Here is a 16,948-nt window from a genome sequence, read left to right on the forward strand (position 1 = left end):
TTCTAACTTATCTCCTTCTTGGACTCGCAAATCACAGTGTTGAGCGATGGCTCTATAGAAATCGATTTCCTCAGGAAAGAAATTCACACGAACAAATATCTTGATTTCGCCTCTCACAACCCAATGCAGCACAAAGAGGCCGTGGTTAAAACACTCATGCACAGGGTTAACCTGCTACCGTCACACCCTGAACTGAAAACCAATGAACAAGATCTAGTCCTGCATGATCTCCGAGGTGCATCGGATCGAGTAGCCCATGGCCTCAAGAAATTCCGCATTCGGACAGCATTTAAGCCTGTAAGAAGTCTAAGAACATTGGGCCACGCGTTAAGAAAGCCGAAGGGTCGACCAGCGGTTAATTGATCGCGAATAGAAGGAATTGTATTCAAAGTTAAGTGTCACGACTGCTCTTTTGCGTACATCGGGGAAAGCAAGCGCTTGTGGTCCTCGCGCGGAGTCGAGCATGATCCATGCTTAGTCAACGGAACAAAACGTCCAGCCGAAGGACGCCCAGATCCTCGAGCGTGGTGTAAGCAGTTACAGCAAGAGGTTTTTTTGGAATCGTGGCACTCCACTTTCGACAGCGACGCTGTCAACGAACGCAAAGCTTTTCCTCGCGCTTATGTGCCGTTAATTTAATATTAATTAAAACATCGTACTAACGCACGGATTGGTAGCGTCAGCACCAACGAACTTTCACTATCTCTGTCACTACCTCTAATGAAGGTGAACAGATGATACCGAAAGTTTAGACAAGAAAAAACAGATCGGCATAAAGAGAAACCTTTTTTAAAATGCTGCAACATCTAAACCCACAAGTTTAGGCCGTTATAAATATATTTTTAGTACGCCATTAAAAAGATCTGAACAACTAGTAAAACCAAACCAAACCAAACTTTTTAATGTACACAGCAAAATATCATTAAACTTAGACAATAAACTAGTCAAACTTAAACATCTCAAACGGAAGTACAAGCGAAGGCATACAAATCAAAAGGCCATGTCCCTAACACTTTTTTACCTATATTTTTTTGTACTACAGTATTCAAGTACAAAATATTCTCGACCTTAAGAATTCGCTTTAGGCGATGGAGGTTCTTCGTTTGCTCCCTTTGTCTGTGGTGCTGTCTCGTTGACTATTGGTTATAAAAAATAACATTTGTTTGCTACCTTGAGTCACATGTTAACAAATTGTGATGTTTGTACGATTTAACTTTGACTAAGTTTTTGTGTTTTTAACTAAGTGTAACTATTCGGTTTTAGTCTTCAATTAAGGTCAGTTGGTTAAAATATGTTCGTATGAATTTTATTTGATACGTTCGGATGAGTTTCGCCGTCAACTGAAGCCAGCAGTCTCTATTTGAACTAACCACCCATAGGCTTTTAACTTTTAAAAGTTCATATTCGATTACCGCATGATTAAGTTATCAGAAAATGTTGCTTTAATGGCATTTTTTCTTAAACCTGTGCGCGCAAAAACGAGTTTATTGGCGTAAGGTGGTCAATTAGGGTTACTGATAAGTTGTTGAAGATAATGTAGTATTTAGAAGGCTTTTAGTTTTGTACCCACAACCCAGTTATACAAACATGTGTAACTTGTAAATCATACCGTCTTTTTCATTAATTTTAGCACGACTCTCACAAATGCAGCCCCTACGACGAGCTCTGCTGGTGCAACTCAAGTCGTTATACTTTCCATACTCTTGCTCGTAGTCTTTATACATAACCGCGCAATTTCCATCATCACTGAGCTCACATTTCGCCCAATGAAGAGCATCGCGATCGACATTCTTAGTTCTGCTTATCCAGCTCCATTCCCCAGCTTTGTCATCTTTCTTCAAGCCTATGAAATATTCTTCTGTTTCCAGTGTTAGAATGGTGTTTTTCACGAAGAACCATTCCTCGGTACTCTCAATAGAAACAAGATCGCTTCCAGTCTCTTTACAATATTGCCTACTTTCCCTCCAACTTGTCCGCGTATATGCTTCATGTAATGTGTAGTTCGAACCTCCGTGTTGAATTGTCTTGCCTAGACAAAAAAATAAAAAGCAAAGATAATTGGTCTTTTCACCTCCCCCCTTGCGGTTTTAGATGGAAATTTCACGAGAGCAAGTTAGTATCGCATGCCACTCCATACGAAACTAAATGATGTCATGGCAACCAAATTTTGAGAGGCATATTTCGATCAATTGTGAAGTTTCCTCTTTTCTTCTTTTGAATAAAACTATTTTTTAACTTTCTTGAAGTAACTTTTGTATTTGTATACGATTTTATTATGTCTTCTAAAGCTAGCAAACATTTCTTGATATACTAAACACCCTCTAATTTTGTAGCTCCAGTTAATACTCCGGAATTACGGAGCCGAGGGTACGGAGGATGTATCAATAGTTTGAACGCATGATTTAGCGTTTCCATCTGCCGCGACGGATAAAGAAACAACTGCTTAAAGTTTCAGCATCCTTGAAATAAATCCCTTCTCGGATTTGCCGAAATCAAGTAATGGTACCTCAGAAGGTGCATGGTGAGGCCAATCACCCCTTTCCCTTGCATGTCTAAGGGTTAATGAGCTCAAACATATTTTTCTAATATAAATTGGTCTAGAATAAGTCAGGTTTAATTTTTTTTCCTGTATCTATGTTTTTTTCTATTTTGGGTTCAGACACAAATGAGAGCATTTTTAGCAGTTGCTTCCACGTTATTGCATTTATTGTGGAATTGAGTTCTGATCTTTTAGCGGTCTTTTATTTCCCGTCATTTTGACGTTATTTGAGCCCGGTACCCTAAGAAGCAATTCTTTATGGCTGGCAGACACAAAATGTAACGAGAACGCTTTTAGCAGTTGTTTTTACGTTTCCAAGTCATTTCATTTTATGCAGAATTGAGTTTCCCGGGGTTTTGACGTTGTTTGAGCCCGGTACCCTAATTAAGTGTAATACTCCATAATTTTCGAGCTTTTTTAAAAGTTCGCGGACACCGTACCTCACCGATTTCGCTGAAATTTGGCATGCAGTCTTGTTTTAGGGTCCTAACTACCAAATGGATATTAAAAAGTTTCAATTCTTTTTATTTTGGAAAATATCGAGAAGGCCGATTTGAAGCGTCCGTGACGGCCCGCCAACATGGCGGATCAAAGGTGTTCTTGTTACTTCGACACTGAACCTGCCGTCACAGTTTCTCGATCATACTTGGTATAGTTATAAAGAACTATCTTTCTTCTTTCTATATATCAAAATAGATTCGGCAAATGTTGAGTTTGGATGATCAACGGCCAAGAAGTTCGAAGGTATGTTAACGATGTTTTGAACAGTCTCAAATTTACTACAAAATGAAAGGCTTATAACTCCACTGTTATCTCGATTTAGAACAAGCCATTTACCATGAACAAAGCTTGTTCATTGGTGAATTGATTCCATTAATAAAAAAATTGGGGAAATGTAACCGTTAAGAATAAAAAATTATGGAACCTCTAGTAAATTGGCCATTTCAGCGCCATTTCAGCGGTTTAGCTCATTTAACAGCAAATAATCGGGAGAAACGTGAAAGGGTTACAGTCGTTTATAATAAGCAGTTTTCAGGTATTCTTTGCTTATCTTAAACAAATACATAATCTTTGCCAAAGATATGGCGACTTTTGAGCGTACGATCGTTTCTCCAAATTTTTATGTCGGCAACTTTATTTTATTTGTTGTCGAGATTATACGCTGTTGTTATTCAATATTCGTTTCACAAGAACTTCTGTTGCTCGCATTTCCCAAATCATTGTTTAAGAGATTGCCCATTCCGTAACAGGGTCATTCTTACTTTTTATTTAAAAATTACTAGGAAAGCAAGAATGTCATAGAACGGTTTTATACTAGTGAAAATACCTGTCAGACATAACTTAAACTGTTTGTGTTATCTGGCTGTTTTCACAAATATGCAAATTAAGGAATTCTTAAAGTGCCTATCTTTAACTATTTCACGCTTAAAGATTCCTCTAAATCTTTTCGCCTACCTTTTGGCCAAACGAAGTTTTGTGTCTCCAGGCAGAATGCTCGTTATCAGCAATGAAAGTCGAAGAGATACAGAAGCTCGAGTAAAATTCTAACTGCTGTGAAATGAACATCGTTTGAGCTTGACGTGTATTTATAGATTGCGCTCGAGCTCCGTTAATTAAGTTTATTCATTTGGCGATCAGATAAAAATCAATGAATGATCAGAGTTATTTCTAAGTCCATTTCTAAGCACGGGAGACACGGAAGTTTGCTTCAGAAGCATTTATGCATAGAAATACCGGTTTATTTTTGAGCGGTAAATCTGCATTTATAATAGCTGGGAGTTTGGGGTGTTTTTTGGTGTTTTTTTTTTTTTGAGGGGGCTCGGGGGGGGGGGGGGCTCGGGGGGTGTGGAAGTGGTGCCTTCGTATCCTCTTTTGTTCTTTTACACAGTGGCCTGAATTTGGAACAGTTCGGGGAATGGATTATCAATTACTCTTCGTTATGCCATGTCACCCCTTAATGTGGGAGCGCCGCGCCTCAATTCACGATAAAAAATTTATGGCCCCTTTCCATTTATGTAGTTCTCTGCCAGGTCTCTCAATAGGCAGGTTACGAGCCTAGTGGCCCATCAGGCCGGAGCTCATACCGATTTCCGCAACGTGAAGCGACAACGAGTATTTTTTACTCCACCCGGATGGGATGCTATTCCATCGCAGGGTTACCTCCCTTCCCGAAAAGCTAAAGATTGACTGGTAATCATTTTTACACCTGGGTAAGGAAAGGGACTCTGGGAGTTGAGAGGCTTTCCAAAGAACTTTTAAACGCATTGTCCCCCAAAAGCTCTATCCAGGACTGTTTGGTCCAGAGTCCAGCGCAGTGACCATTATTAGGCCATCACGCTCCCCAACCGTGTAAGAAAGTGCAAAAATCTGCTTGGGGTAAGCCCTGGGGTTGTACAGTTTGGTACGAAATGTGGGCTTTTAAATGTGTTAATTAAGTTTATTCATTTGGCGATCAGATAAAAATCAATGAATGATCAGAGTTATTAAAGTCCATTTCTAAGCACGAGGGACACGGAAGTTTGTTTCAGAAGCATTTATGCATAGAAATACCGGTTTATTATTGACTGACGCGGTTAAAAAATACTCGGCTTCTAGCGGTAAATCTGCATTTATAATAGCTGGGAGTTTGGGTTTTTTTTTTGGTGTTGTTGTAGGAAGGCGGGGGGAGGGGGGCGGAATTCGAAGTGGTGCCTCCGAATCCTCTTTAGATCTCTGACACAGTGGTCTGAATGTTGAACAAAAGAGCTCATCTGTTAATAAGCATAATGCGAGCTGATTTTGAAATGAACATGACTTTACGTTTGTGTCATCAGTAATTATCGTGTTCGAAGAAGGCGTGGCTTACTCGTGGCAAGAACAACATAATAACAGTGAAGCTAACACATTTTCCTCATTGATTTGAAATGAATTTCGAATCAATTATTTTTAGGGCAAGTTAAAAGATACAAATGTTTTTCGTCCAGATTTTTACAAAAAAAAAAGCAGGTGAGAACTTAGCTGTTTTTGTTATCTCGGACTTTTTTTTTTATTAAAGTCGAACCTCTCCATAAGGACATCTCTCGTGATGCGTCATGACTTACATCACGTATGTCCTTATCGCCGACCTAGGTGTAGAAAGGGACTACCGTAATTACTCGAATAAGCGCCGCGGCGCTTATTAAATTTTTTACGCCTCCAGTGCGGCGCTTATTCGAGGGCGGCGCTTATTTGAGGGCGGCGCTTATTAAAAAGTTTGACGCCACAAAGAATCTAATCCTTTACATTTATTAAAATAGGGTCCCCTGGTTGCCAAAAGTCGTCTCTTGCTGAAGATTGTACTGAAGAATGTTCAATAGAAAAACTGAGCGGTAAAACAAGCACTTTGAACTGCAGAACGTCGCTTTTGATGGAAAGAAATATCCAAGTTTGTTTAAGAGTTGCTTTGTAGTTCTGTTTCTAGTTCAACTGATTTCCTTGAATAAGCGCCGCATCGGGACTGCGGCGCCGGGGGCGGCGCTTATTAACTTTTTTGTCCGAAATGCGGCGCTTATTCGAGGGCGGCGCATATTCGGGGGCGGCGCTTATTCGAGTAAATACGGTATGATATTACAGAGGCTTTCCGAAGAACTCAACGCAATATCCCCACAATTCAAAGCCCGAACCGGGATTTAAAAATCTCAAAAAAGTGTTAATATGAATTGTAAATCCACTCATAGCGGTCTGGCCTTACCAAAACCTGGAGAGAGAAAGACAGTGGGCAGATAAATTCGAGAGTACGCTGTTGAGCAGATTCTGTGAAATTCCCCTTTTTATCCTTTTCTCTCATAAGCCCTCCCAATTCAAGGCCCATATATCTCTTCCAAGTCAACTGTCAAAGTTTAAGGCCACTTTTTTCCTACCAGGTTACCGTCTTGAGAGTTTTAAATTTTATTAAATCTTGGTGACACTGTCCCTTTAATTCATTAATGTAATTCAAATCAGTTTATGAAAACGTTTTTCAGAAAACAAGAAGTTTTTTAATGTCGCTTTAAGCCACCGCACCCCAACCACGGATATAAGACCTACCACATTTAAAAGCCCACATTTCGTACCAAACTGTACAACCCCAGGGCTTACCCCAAGCAGATTTTTGCACTTTCTTACACGGTTGAGGAGCGTGATGGCCTAATAATGGTCACTGCGCTGGACTCTGGACCAAACAGTCCTGGATAGAGCTTTTGGGGGACAATGCGTTTAAAAGTTCTTTGGAAAGCCTCTCAACTCCCAGAGTCCCTTTCCTAGCCCAGGTGTAAAAATGATTACCAGTCAATCTTTAGCTTTTCGGGAAGGGAGGTAACCCTGCGATGGAATAGCATCCCATCCGGGTGGAGTAAAAATACTCGTTGTCGCTTCACGTTGCGGAAACCGGTATGAGCTCCGGCCTGATGGGCCACTAGGCTCGTAACCTGCCTATTGAGAGACCTGGCAGAGAACTACATAAATGGACCGGGCGGCCATAAATTTTTTATCGTGAATTGAGGCGCGGTGCTCCCACATTAAGGGGTGACATGGCATAACGAAGAGTAATTGATAATCCATTCCCCGAACTGTTCCAAATTCAGGCCACTGTGTAAAAGAACAAAAGAGGATACGAAGGCACCACTTCCACACCCCCCTCCCCCCCCCTCCCCCCCCGAGCCCCCTCAAAAAAAAAAACAACACCAAAAAACACCCCAAACTCCCAGCTATTATAAATGCAGATTTACCGCTCAAAAATAAACCGGTATTTCTATGCATAAATGCTTCTGAAACAAACTTCCGTGTTTCTCGTGCTTAGAAATGGACTTAGAAATAACTCTGATCATTCATTGATTTTTATCTGATCGCCAAATGAATAAACTTAATTAACGGAGCTCGAGCGCAATCTATAAATACACGTCAAGCTCAAACGATGTTCATTTCACAGCAGTTAGAATTTTACTTGAGCTTCTGTATCTCTTCGACTTTCATTGCTGATAACGAGCATTCTGCCTGGAGACACAAAACTTCGTTTGGCAAAAAGGTAAGCGAAAAGATTTAGAGGAATCTTTAAGCGTGAAATAGTTAAAGATAGGCACTTTAAGAATTCCTTAATTTGCATATTTGGGAAAACAGCCAGATAACACAAACAGTTTAAGTTATGTCTGACAGGTATTTTCACTAGTATAAACCGTTCTATGACATTCTTGCTTTCCTAGTAATTTTTAAAGAAAAAGTAAGAATGACCCTGTTACGGAATGGGCAATTTCTTAAACAGTGATTTGGGAAATGCGAGCAACAGAAGTTCTTGTGAAACGAATATTGAATAACAACAGCGTATAATCTCGACAACAAATAAAATAAAGTTGCCGACATAAAAATTTGGAGAAACGATCGTACGCTCAAAAATCGCCATATCTTTGGCAAAGATCATGTATTTGTTTAAGATAAGCAAAGAATACATGGAAACTGCTTATTATAAACGACTGTAACCCTTTCATGTTTCTCCCGATTATTTGCTGTTAAATGAGCTAAACCGCTGAAATGGCGCTGAAATGGCCAATTTACTAGAGGTTCCATAATTTTTTATTCTTAACGGTTACATTTCCCCAATTTTTTTATTAATGGAATCAATTCACCAATGAACAAGCTTTGTTCATGGTAAATGGCTTGTTCTAAATCGAGATAACAGTGGAGTTATTAGCCTTTCATTTTGTAGTAAATTTGAGACTATTCAAAACATCGTTAACATACCTTCGAACTTCTTGGCCGTTGATCATCCAAACTCAACATTTGCCGAATCTATTTTGATATATAGAAAGAAGAAAGATAGTTCTTTATAACTATGCCAAGTATGATCGAGAAACTGTGACGGCAGGTTCAGTGTCGAAGTAACAAGAACACCTTCGATCCGCCATGTTGGCGAGCCGTCACGGACGCTTCAAATCGGCCTTCTCGATATTTCCCAAAATAAAAAGAATTTAAACTTTTTAATATACATTTGGTAGTTAGGACACTAAAACAAGACTGCATGCCAAATTTCAGCGAAATCGGTGAGGTACGGTGTCCGACCAAAGTTCGAATCTTATAGACTATGACAATTAAGAAGCAGTTCTATATGGCCGGGATTTAATGACTGGCACTAATGTAACATACTGTTCCCACGGCCAGTGTCAGCTGAAATATATAACTAGTTAAAATGCAGATGGGATATTTCCTCACCGGCACTCCCTCTTACCTCAGCTGAAACATAGCACAAGAAAAACTGTTACAACAGAGCATATTTTCGCCCTCTTCCAAAAATGGAATTTTCCGCGAGCAAAGTTCAAGGACGTCGATAGCAAAATAGGAAGCGAATCGTGTCCGCGGTGGATTTAACCGAAAGGGGAGCGCTTCAGCCACTTTTTTGGAAAGTTGTCAACATTGTCGCTAAACGTAGCTGCACTGCGTAAAACGAAACACGCGAAAAAAAAAATATATTAATTTCGCCGCGCGAAAATTAATCGTCCAGCATTAGCGAAAAAAAAAAAAGCGTGAGTGGAAAAATTGCCGTGATAGCACATAGATAAAGTAAGCCAAAGGCAACGCGATAAGTGCAAATACTGACTCTCTTCCAAAGGACGCCAACAGCAGACAATCGACCATCACGCCACCGAAATAAGAATACCCGTCCTACTTTTCGTTAACTTGCTGAAACTTGAAATGATGGTTGTCATTCGCGGGACTTAAGGTTTTTTCAACCTTTTTTTTTTTAACTTAATTGTAAATAAAATTATAATTAGCATAAAAATTCAAGCACAGGTTTTCTGTCCGAGTCGTCTTAAGTTTCCAACGAAATTCTCAACGGCACTCTTTTTTAGCAAGTTGTAAGTGGAAGTAATATGAATGATACGTAATATTATTTTGGCAGATAAGAAGACGCCAAAACAAGACATAAAGTTTACAACAATTTTGGGGTCGGCCATATAATAATGGCTCAGTCCTCTAAGGGTTTCCGCAACCTTTTTCTTCGCTGCGCTTATTTTGATGACACAATTACGTGCGAGGAGGTTCCAAACTGAAACAAACCAGTTACTGTTTTGGTAATGTAAACATTCATCTTACCATTATTCCCGCGTACTTTTATGCTGAAGATTATCACCAAAACGCTTGAAATCACGGTATAATGAATTTTCTCCATACCAAAGAAAGAAAACAAGGTATTCCCTGCAAGTGCACTTAGGAGACATCAAAAGCTAAATAATAGCAAAGCGAGGCCTCAGATTGGTGTTTTCCCTGTAACGAATGCGCTGAAACGCAACCGTTACAGCGTAAAATCATATGAGGGAGGAACCGGACATCTTGTTGAAAAGTACTGGATACCTTTACGTCAAAATGAATGCCATATCATCTACAAGAAAAGCAACTTAAAAAAAAACTAGCAAGATTACCACGAAAAAGAAAAAAAAAGAATGTGCACGGTTCGGTTGTATAATATTTCTGGCATCAGTGTTGCAGGAAGTTGTCATTTTGAGAAAACTTGAACAATGTCCCGTACTATACATTGTTACAACAACCGATAAATTAAAACAACCGCACGCCACTACATCAAGTTTACATGTAAACCCAAGTGTATGACAGATATTTTATAATCATTACTGAATTCGAAAAAGGAGTCCCACCGTCCTTTGCGCCTTGCCCGGGGGTTACTCTGTATATTTTTGGGTGGGGTTGTGCCGCTGGGACCCTGAAAACACTGCACTATACAAGGCCATGTTTAGCTTATTTTGCAATCCTATACTTCACTAGACATCGCAATCCCTATCTTATCCCAGACTTGTTTTTTTTAGATCTGTTTCATTACAAGAGTGTTTCTATTAGCAACGTTGCGGCGACGAAGGCAAAAAGGGAAAAGCCTTGAGAACGAGGTCCCCCCCCCCCCCCCCTTACCCACCCCATCTCATAAGAGACGACTGAGGACGATTTAGATCGTTGGGGGGCATTTCAGTGCAGGAGATCCTACAACGGGACCTAAAAATTATTAAACGAAAAACACGTCTGTATAGTGTAGCTGAGCTGAAAAAAAACACTCCATTGTTTAAATGTTTCAAAACGAAGCTTCAATGACATCTGCGAAGGAGCTACGATAGTCGTTATACATTTGGCTTGTATTATAAACAAATAATAGCACGAGTCGGTACGTAGTACTTGGAAGTAATACCGGCTTGTAATATTTTAAAATTGCCCAGACATATTAATCGCGGTATTCTTTCCAAATACTACTACGCGACTTATTCTTACAATTACCTGTAGAAAGCTCTGAATAAAAAAAACCGGAAGAGACCGGTTGGACGCGAGAGCTCTACTAGGACTGTACAAATAAATCACATAATTGCAAAATAGAAGTATAATGGATTTCCACTCAGTGCTAAGTCGAAGCGTTGTACTACACTGAAAACAGAGTGGTTGAAATAGCTAAAGAGTGTTTTCTTTATTTCTCAAAGTGCACGTGGTCATGTAGTCACAGGTGACGAAGTACTGAGTTGTCGCACCGTTTTTATTGCTCATTATAGTTAAGTTTAAATCCTGGGCGCGCTCTGACTGGCTAAAAAAACTATGTTTTATTTAGGCGATAGCGTGCTTTTGGTGGGAAGGGCCCCCCGTAAATCACGAACTGTTAGGCGAGTTATTTGAAAGCACTCTGGCTTTGGTTAGGCTGTGAAACCAAACCAGCCAAGAGCTATAACATAACACTTGATATTCGATTATCAAATTATGATGTCTTGTAGCCGTAAATAGTGGAACTTTTTTAAGTTGTGAACATAAAGAAAAAAGATACAAGTCGGATGAAAAACATCCCTAAAACCCAACTGTTAATTAAAAACGTCAACAAACTAATTATAGTGCACACTTGCGTATGCTAAATTTGATTTCGTGGCTCTGCTAGCTATGTTATCATACCGACACGAGAGATATATTTTTAAACGCTTTAAAAATAATTAGTCTTTAGCCTTTTTTCCGTCTAACACAGGATTTCTTTCAGCTGGTTGGTGGTGTCGAATACCGCGACACAACAACACTGTAACAACAAGCAGTACCAAATCCAATGAACCAATGGCAATGACCAAAGTGAACATCGAACTGTCTTTTGACTGTCGTTCTTTCCGGCTCGGGGAAGCGACGGCACCATCAACTGTAGGAAAAAAATAGAATTTGCTTGCTTATTGAAATATCGATGATTACAATAAAAACCCAGGGATTGCATTTATGGGTTTAGGTTTTAGTAAACACGATCCCACAAGCAAAATCGATTTTGTTAAACCTTATCGTTAATAAAGAATACATTACTATTTTGTTGGTGTACTGGGGAAAAAGGTAGTCCCCGTTAAAGCCCAAAGGCCAAACAAGTCGGCACTTATTTACGGTCTGTATTCTACGCACCCCCTCCCAGCTGCCACATTCCCCCCCCCCCTTCCATTCCTGATGGATGCTTGTCTATCACAGGGTTGCCCTCTAGTGGTCTAGCTCCATTTATACATTTTGGTGGGAAGAGGCATTCTAAGAGTAAAGACGTTTCTTGCCTTAAAACAAAACACAATGATCGAGGCCAGGGCTCGAGCCCGGACCGCTCGATCCTGCCAAGTCCAGTGCACTTACCGTTCGGCTCGTGTTAGTTATAACTTGTAAGGAGGAGATTTCTTAACTTACCATTATCACTGGATGATGCTCCATTTAAACTGCAGTTGCAACCTAAAAACGTTGGAAATAAGCCATAAACATAAAATAAATGTTTACCCGTTTCTACTATCACTACTTTTAGAAAATTAGGTTTCAAAGATATCCAACACTATTTTTTTTTAACCCGCAATACTACAATGTTGGTTTTATTCCTATTAAATTACGCTATTTTCCCACTAGAGTACAAAAGTAAAAGGTAACAATCGCGAAAAGAAAAAAAAACAATCATGGGGATAATTGTACAAAAAATATTCATACGGTGCACTGAAATATCTTGTACAGTCGGGCGAGGCCAGAGAAACAGTACTACTGAGTTCCCAAATGATTCACACGATACACTGAAATATCTCGTACAGTCGGGCGAGGCCAGAGAAAGAGTACTAGTTTCCAAGTTGAGGTCTAGAGTTCATTTTGATTTCCGTTAAAATGTTAAGTATTTTTATATTATTTTTTTCTTCTCAGGAGCTAAGAAATGATGGTCACTGTTTTTAAGGCAATCCATTTGATACGATGATGAAATATCTGAGTGGTCTGTTACAAACTTACAGGGATCAATTGCAAGAAAATTTATTGTTCGATACGTTTCGGCTTTTGAAGCTGCCAATAATGTTAATCTGAGATAAAGGTTATGTTTGTATATTATCAAAAACGGTTTTCTGATACTTCACTAAGAAACCACTTTAAGAGACATAAGGATCATAGATTAACACAACCATCATCATAATCACAATCATTAGCTTCGTGTGTTCTAGTTGGAGCGGATGCCTTAAACTTTCTCTAGTAGCTACGTACTAGCCTCTCCTTTGAACCCCATCTCCATCTTAAAATCCATTTCAACAGATACTGGAGCTAGATATTTATTGGCCAAAACAAAATATGATCATAATGTCGCTAGTAGCTCCTAGGCTAAGCGCTAGCTCCTTTTCTTACCAGCAGTTTTCTCGCAAATAACTCCTCTGTTAATTTCGTCTGTGACACCGGAAGAACACGACAGGCCACTTTTTCCTTCTTTACCTCGACACGAACACGGTAGATCGTTAAAATGTTCTTTCTTCTCTTGATCGTATTTATACATCACAGTGCAATTACTATGACCCGCTGCATCAGTATACCATCGCCATCCACGGTCAGGTACGTTTCTGCTATCACTTGGCCAGTGCAGCCTACTGGTTTTGTTTCCAAAGGGGCCAATGTAATACTCAGCGTGCTTCGAGCCCGCAAGATTCTGAATGAAGCCTGTCAAATAGTTCCACTCTTGGTCAGTTTCTATGGAAACGAGATCTCCGCCTTCCTCCTGACACCATTTCCTGCTTGAATTCCAGGTAAGATGATAGTAATGAATGGAGTATCTGACGCACTTACATGTGGGTGCCAAATCTTAAAAGGAAAGCACAAAAACGTGATATTAAAGACATTTCACAGCCAACACATTAATGTTCACAAACTGTTGACAAAAATTCACTTAATGATGAACAGAAATTTCATTACTTTGAAAATATTTGTACACATGCAAACTTCCCGTAGGCTGACACTCTTGGGAAATAGAAAAATGTCCGTAACGGAAAGTGGCCACAACAGGGCCCAGTTGTTCAAAGGGTGGATAACGCTATCAACTGGATAAATCACTACTCAGTGGATAAGTGTTTACAAAGCAAACTTTACAATACAATAGATGGTGATTTATTCGCTGGATGGAGTTATACAATCTTTGAACAACCGAAGCCAGCAGTAAAAAGGATAGGTGGCCGCTTATAAATACTTCTGTGACCCGGAATCAGAAACTTCAGATTTCAATTCACGGGAAAACAGAAAATGAGACCGCAATTGCATGCATTTTATAATCATGGAGTAAAATGGTCAGTTGTGCATCCGATCGTAAGTAAAAGGTCGCACATAGCAAATAATAATAAGTAATTTATGAATTTTTGGTAATATTCTAAAGATGTATTAGAATTCCTTATTTTTTAGATTTTCAAAAAATGTACTTTCCTGTTGTTCAAAAAGGTGTTAACGCAAGACGGCAGTTTTAGGTGTACTGCTACACTTGCCGCAATACTTGTTGAATGTGTTTCATCATGTTAAAGCTTTTTAGTTGCCTATGAAGCACAGAACTGCTGAGGAAAACCTCGGGAATGTTTTAGCGACAAAACTGTAAAACAAAAAAAAATGTGAAAGATACCCTCTTTGTTGTTGCAATTGTTTTCATTAGGACTCTCGCAGATGAATCCGTGCCTTCGTTCTGTAGTACAGTTCAAGTCGTTATACATGCCAAAGTCTTTTAAGTAGTCCTTATAAATAACCACACAATGTCCATCGCCATTGGGTTCTCTTATGGCCCAAGGAAAAGTTCCTTTCGATGCACTCACTGTGCTGTTATCACTTATCCATCTCCACTCTCCAGACCCGCTATCTTTCCTCAAGCCGATAAAATATTCAGCTGTATTTATCTTTTGAATGGTGTCATTCAAGAACCTCCATTCCTTTAGACTTTCAATAGAAACAAGGTCGCTTCCAGTGTTTTTGCAAGCACGTCTGCTTTCTTTCCAATTACGCTTCCGCATAGAGAGTGTAGCTACATGAAATGTGTAATTCGAACCACCGAATACAAAGTGATGAATGCTTTCGCCTAACAAATATAAAGCAACAACAACAACAACAAAATTATAAGTGCCGATTTAATAACTTACCATATTGTACTAAAAGTTGGGGTTGGTGATGGATGTGGGTAGTTGGATGGGTGGGAACTGAGGCTGGGTGACTGTAAAGTAGTAGATAAAATATGAGCGGGAGATCTGTATGGGCGTTTACAATGGCGAGCCGCTAGGCGAGCCATTGTAAACGGCCATACAGATCGGACGCGAATATTTTATTCTACTTGTGAAATGAAAACAATAAATTGAATGTAAAGTATTGTTATGCGAATCAGTAGAGATCTGTATCAAAAGTTAATGAATACTAATTAGCTGAGCAGGAGTTTGTATCAAAAGTTAATTCTTTAGTCTGATTTGTATTGGGGTTTACAGTTGTGTACATGTGATCTGAATACTGTGCTGGGATTGGTTTGCACCCTCATGAATTATTAATGAATTTCACAAGGGAATTTACAAAAAAGGCCCAGAAGGAACTTGATGTTATCGTAAGACGTACCAAATTTAAAACACAGATACTTCTCCAGATTTAAACAAGGGTTTTTTTTTACAAAAAAAACTATTTAACTGACATGAGATTACTGTTACATTTTGAGATCACTTCTTTGTCGTTGTATTACCGTATTGTTATTTATTTTCGCGGGACTTCATTTTAGCGATGTTCAAAAAAATTGCGAAATTAAACACACCGGTTTCATTGTATGTATGTTTTAATGTTTTTTTTTTTTGGCCAAATCACAAAATTCAAGTCCTGCGCGTTCCATTTAATTTGCGAAATTACTTTTCCGCGAAAATAAGTAACAGTAAGGTAATAGGCCTATTTTTTACGTCTCTTCTCTTGTTGCCGGCGTCAAAACAAAGCTTTGTATACTTTATTTCTGTTTCTTTCTGCCTAATTTGAGTCAGGTACTATACCCTACGAAGTAGCTTTATGTAGCCGGGATTAAATGATTGGCCCAAAAGTGCCGCAAAATTCACAGATGCCCACTGAAATGCAAAAGCTTATTTAGTAAATAATAAAGATGCAATATTTCTCACCAGCATTCCCAAAGGCTTGTATTTCCAGGCTGAAACGTAAAACAAGAAGAACCGTCACCGCAGCAAAAGATATTCTCTTCATCCCCGCAAAATGAAATTATCCGCTAGTGAAGTTCAAAGACAAACACGGCTGAAAACTGGTTGTTGAGACACTATAATTGAACATTAATGTGTGACAAAATAAATAAGTTCGTTTTAGGTTGCTTTCGAAACTACCCTTACCGGCTTTTTTAAAATATGGTCAGAAAAAGGTATAAAATACGTTTTTTATACCGACTACCGTCGACCAAAATTCTAAGGAAGCGCATCCCGCAGGTATACCGTTATAACGCAATTCATGATTAAAATTACCAAGTGAAATATTGCGATACCGTAATACCGCAAACCACAATGCCCTATTACCAACAGCGAGTGTGGTAAATCAAGCCTTTAGTTTTATTTAGGATAAGGCCAAAACGTATGCAAACATTTCAATCAAAGCGATGTTTCTTTTACTTTATTAGGAAACTGTGCAGTTTCGGTGAAATAAAACTGAAAATGCTAAAGGAAGTCACACTATGAGTAGAGCTCTGGAGCTGAGACATTTGTTGATCACATGCCTGTAGAACTGCTAACTGAAGTTGTAAGAAGATTAAAGGGAAATTCTAGATTATTCGTTGTATGTCTAAACTAGAAAGAAAACACGTCCTTAATCGCTCAAATATCAGTCAACGTTGGTCAAAGGTTGCGAGCGTCGTTAAAAACCTGAAGATTAACTGTGAAAAGTGGTGACAAGTTCACACTCATCAAATGAAAGGAAATAATATAATAAATGAATAATAACTATTGAATAAAAGGCAATTCATTCCTAAAATTGAGAAGTACTCTGAAAAGGAGGCAGCCTTGTTTTTCTCAGATGTTTGAGTTTTATTGGGGCATAACTTGCTTTTTTCAATTATTTGACCTTTCTATTTTATACTTCAGAAATTGTATATCACTGTTTTGAGCCAAGAAAAACTGAGCCTTTATGACTTCCTTTGTCTGATTGTAA

The 16,948-nt window shown here is 39.0% G+C and overlaps 2 protein-coding genes across 3 annotated transcripts; both read right to left on the bottom strand.

Moving 5' to 3' along the window:
• Window positions 1-1,555: 1,555 nt before the first annotated feature.
• Window positions 1,556-9,721, bottom strand: LOC144654443 (L-selectin-like). The gene is made up of 2 exons (XM_078514596.1): window positions 9,620-9,721; window positions 1,556-2,029 (listed from the first exon to the last, which is right to left on the bottom strand). The coding sequence occupies exons 1-2, from the start codon at window positions 9,693-9,695 to the stop codon at window positions 1,578-1,580; spliced, it is 528 nt and encodes a 175-aa protein (XP_078370722.1). The 5' UTR covers window positions 9,696-9,721; the 3' UTR covers window positions 1,556-1,577.
• A 1,587-nt stretch (window positions 9,722-11,308) lies between these two features.
• On the bottom strand, window positions 11,309-16,090 carry LOC144654362 (C-type mannose receptor 2-like). Of its 2 annotated transcripts, XM_078514493.1 has the most exons (5): window positions 15,919-16,090; window positions 14,412-14,858; window positions 13,163-13,609; window positions 12,203-12,244; window positions 11,309-11,687 (listed from the first exon to the last, which is right to left on the bottom strand). In XM_078514493.1, the coding sequence occupies exons 1-5, from the start codon at window positions 15,998-16,000 to the stop codon at window positions 11,494-11,496; spliced, it is 1,212 nt and encodes a 403-aa protein (XP_078370619.1). In that variant the 5' UTR covers window positions 16,001-16,090; the 3' UTR covers window positions 11,309-11,493. The 2 variants fall into 2 exon arrangements, with proteins under 2 accessions (XP_078370619.1, XP_078370620.1); XM_078514494.1 differs by lacking the exon at window positions 12,203-12,244.
• Window positions 16,091-16,948: the final 858 nt, after the last annotated feature.

Source organism: Oculina patagonica, chromosome 5 (assembly GCF_052425735.1).
Source record: "Oculina patagonica isolate OP01 chromosome 5, crgOcupat, whole genome shotgun sequence".
NCBI lineage: Eukaryota > Metazoa > Cnidaria > Anthozoa > Scleractinia > Oculinidae > Oculina > Oculina patagonica.

Bases quoted from the DNA above. Each gene is read 5' to 3' on its own strand.
- LOC144654443 (XM_078514596.1), bottom strand. From the start codon at position 9,695: ATGGAGAAAATTCATTATACCGTGATTTCAAGCGTTTTGGTGATAATC. The intron at 2,030-9,619 runs GTAAGATGAATG...TTTTTTGTCTAG, and splicing joins AAAAGTACGCGGGAATAATG to GCAAGACAATTCAACACGGA.
- LOC144654362 (XM_078514493.1), bottom strand. From the start codon at position 16,000: ATGAAGAGAATATCTTTTGCTGCGGTGACGGTTCTTCTTGTTTTACGT. The intron at 13,610-14,411 runs GTATCTTTCACA...TTTCCTTTTAAG, and splicing joins CAATTGCAACAACAAAGAGG to ATTTGGCACCCACATGTAAG. The intron at 11,688-12,202 runs GTAAGTTAAGAA...TTTTTCCTACAG, and splicing joins AGCATCATCCAGTGATAATG to TTGATGGTGCCGTCGCTTCC.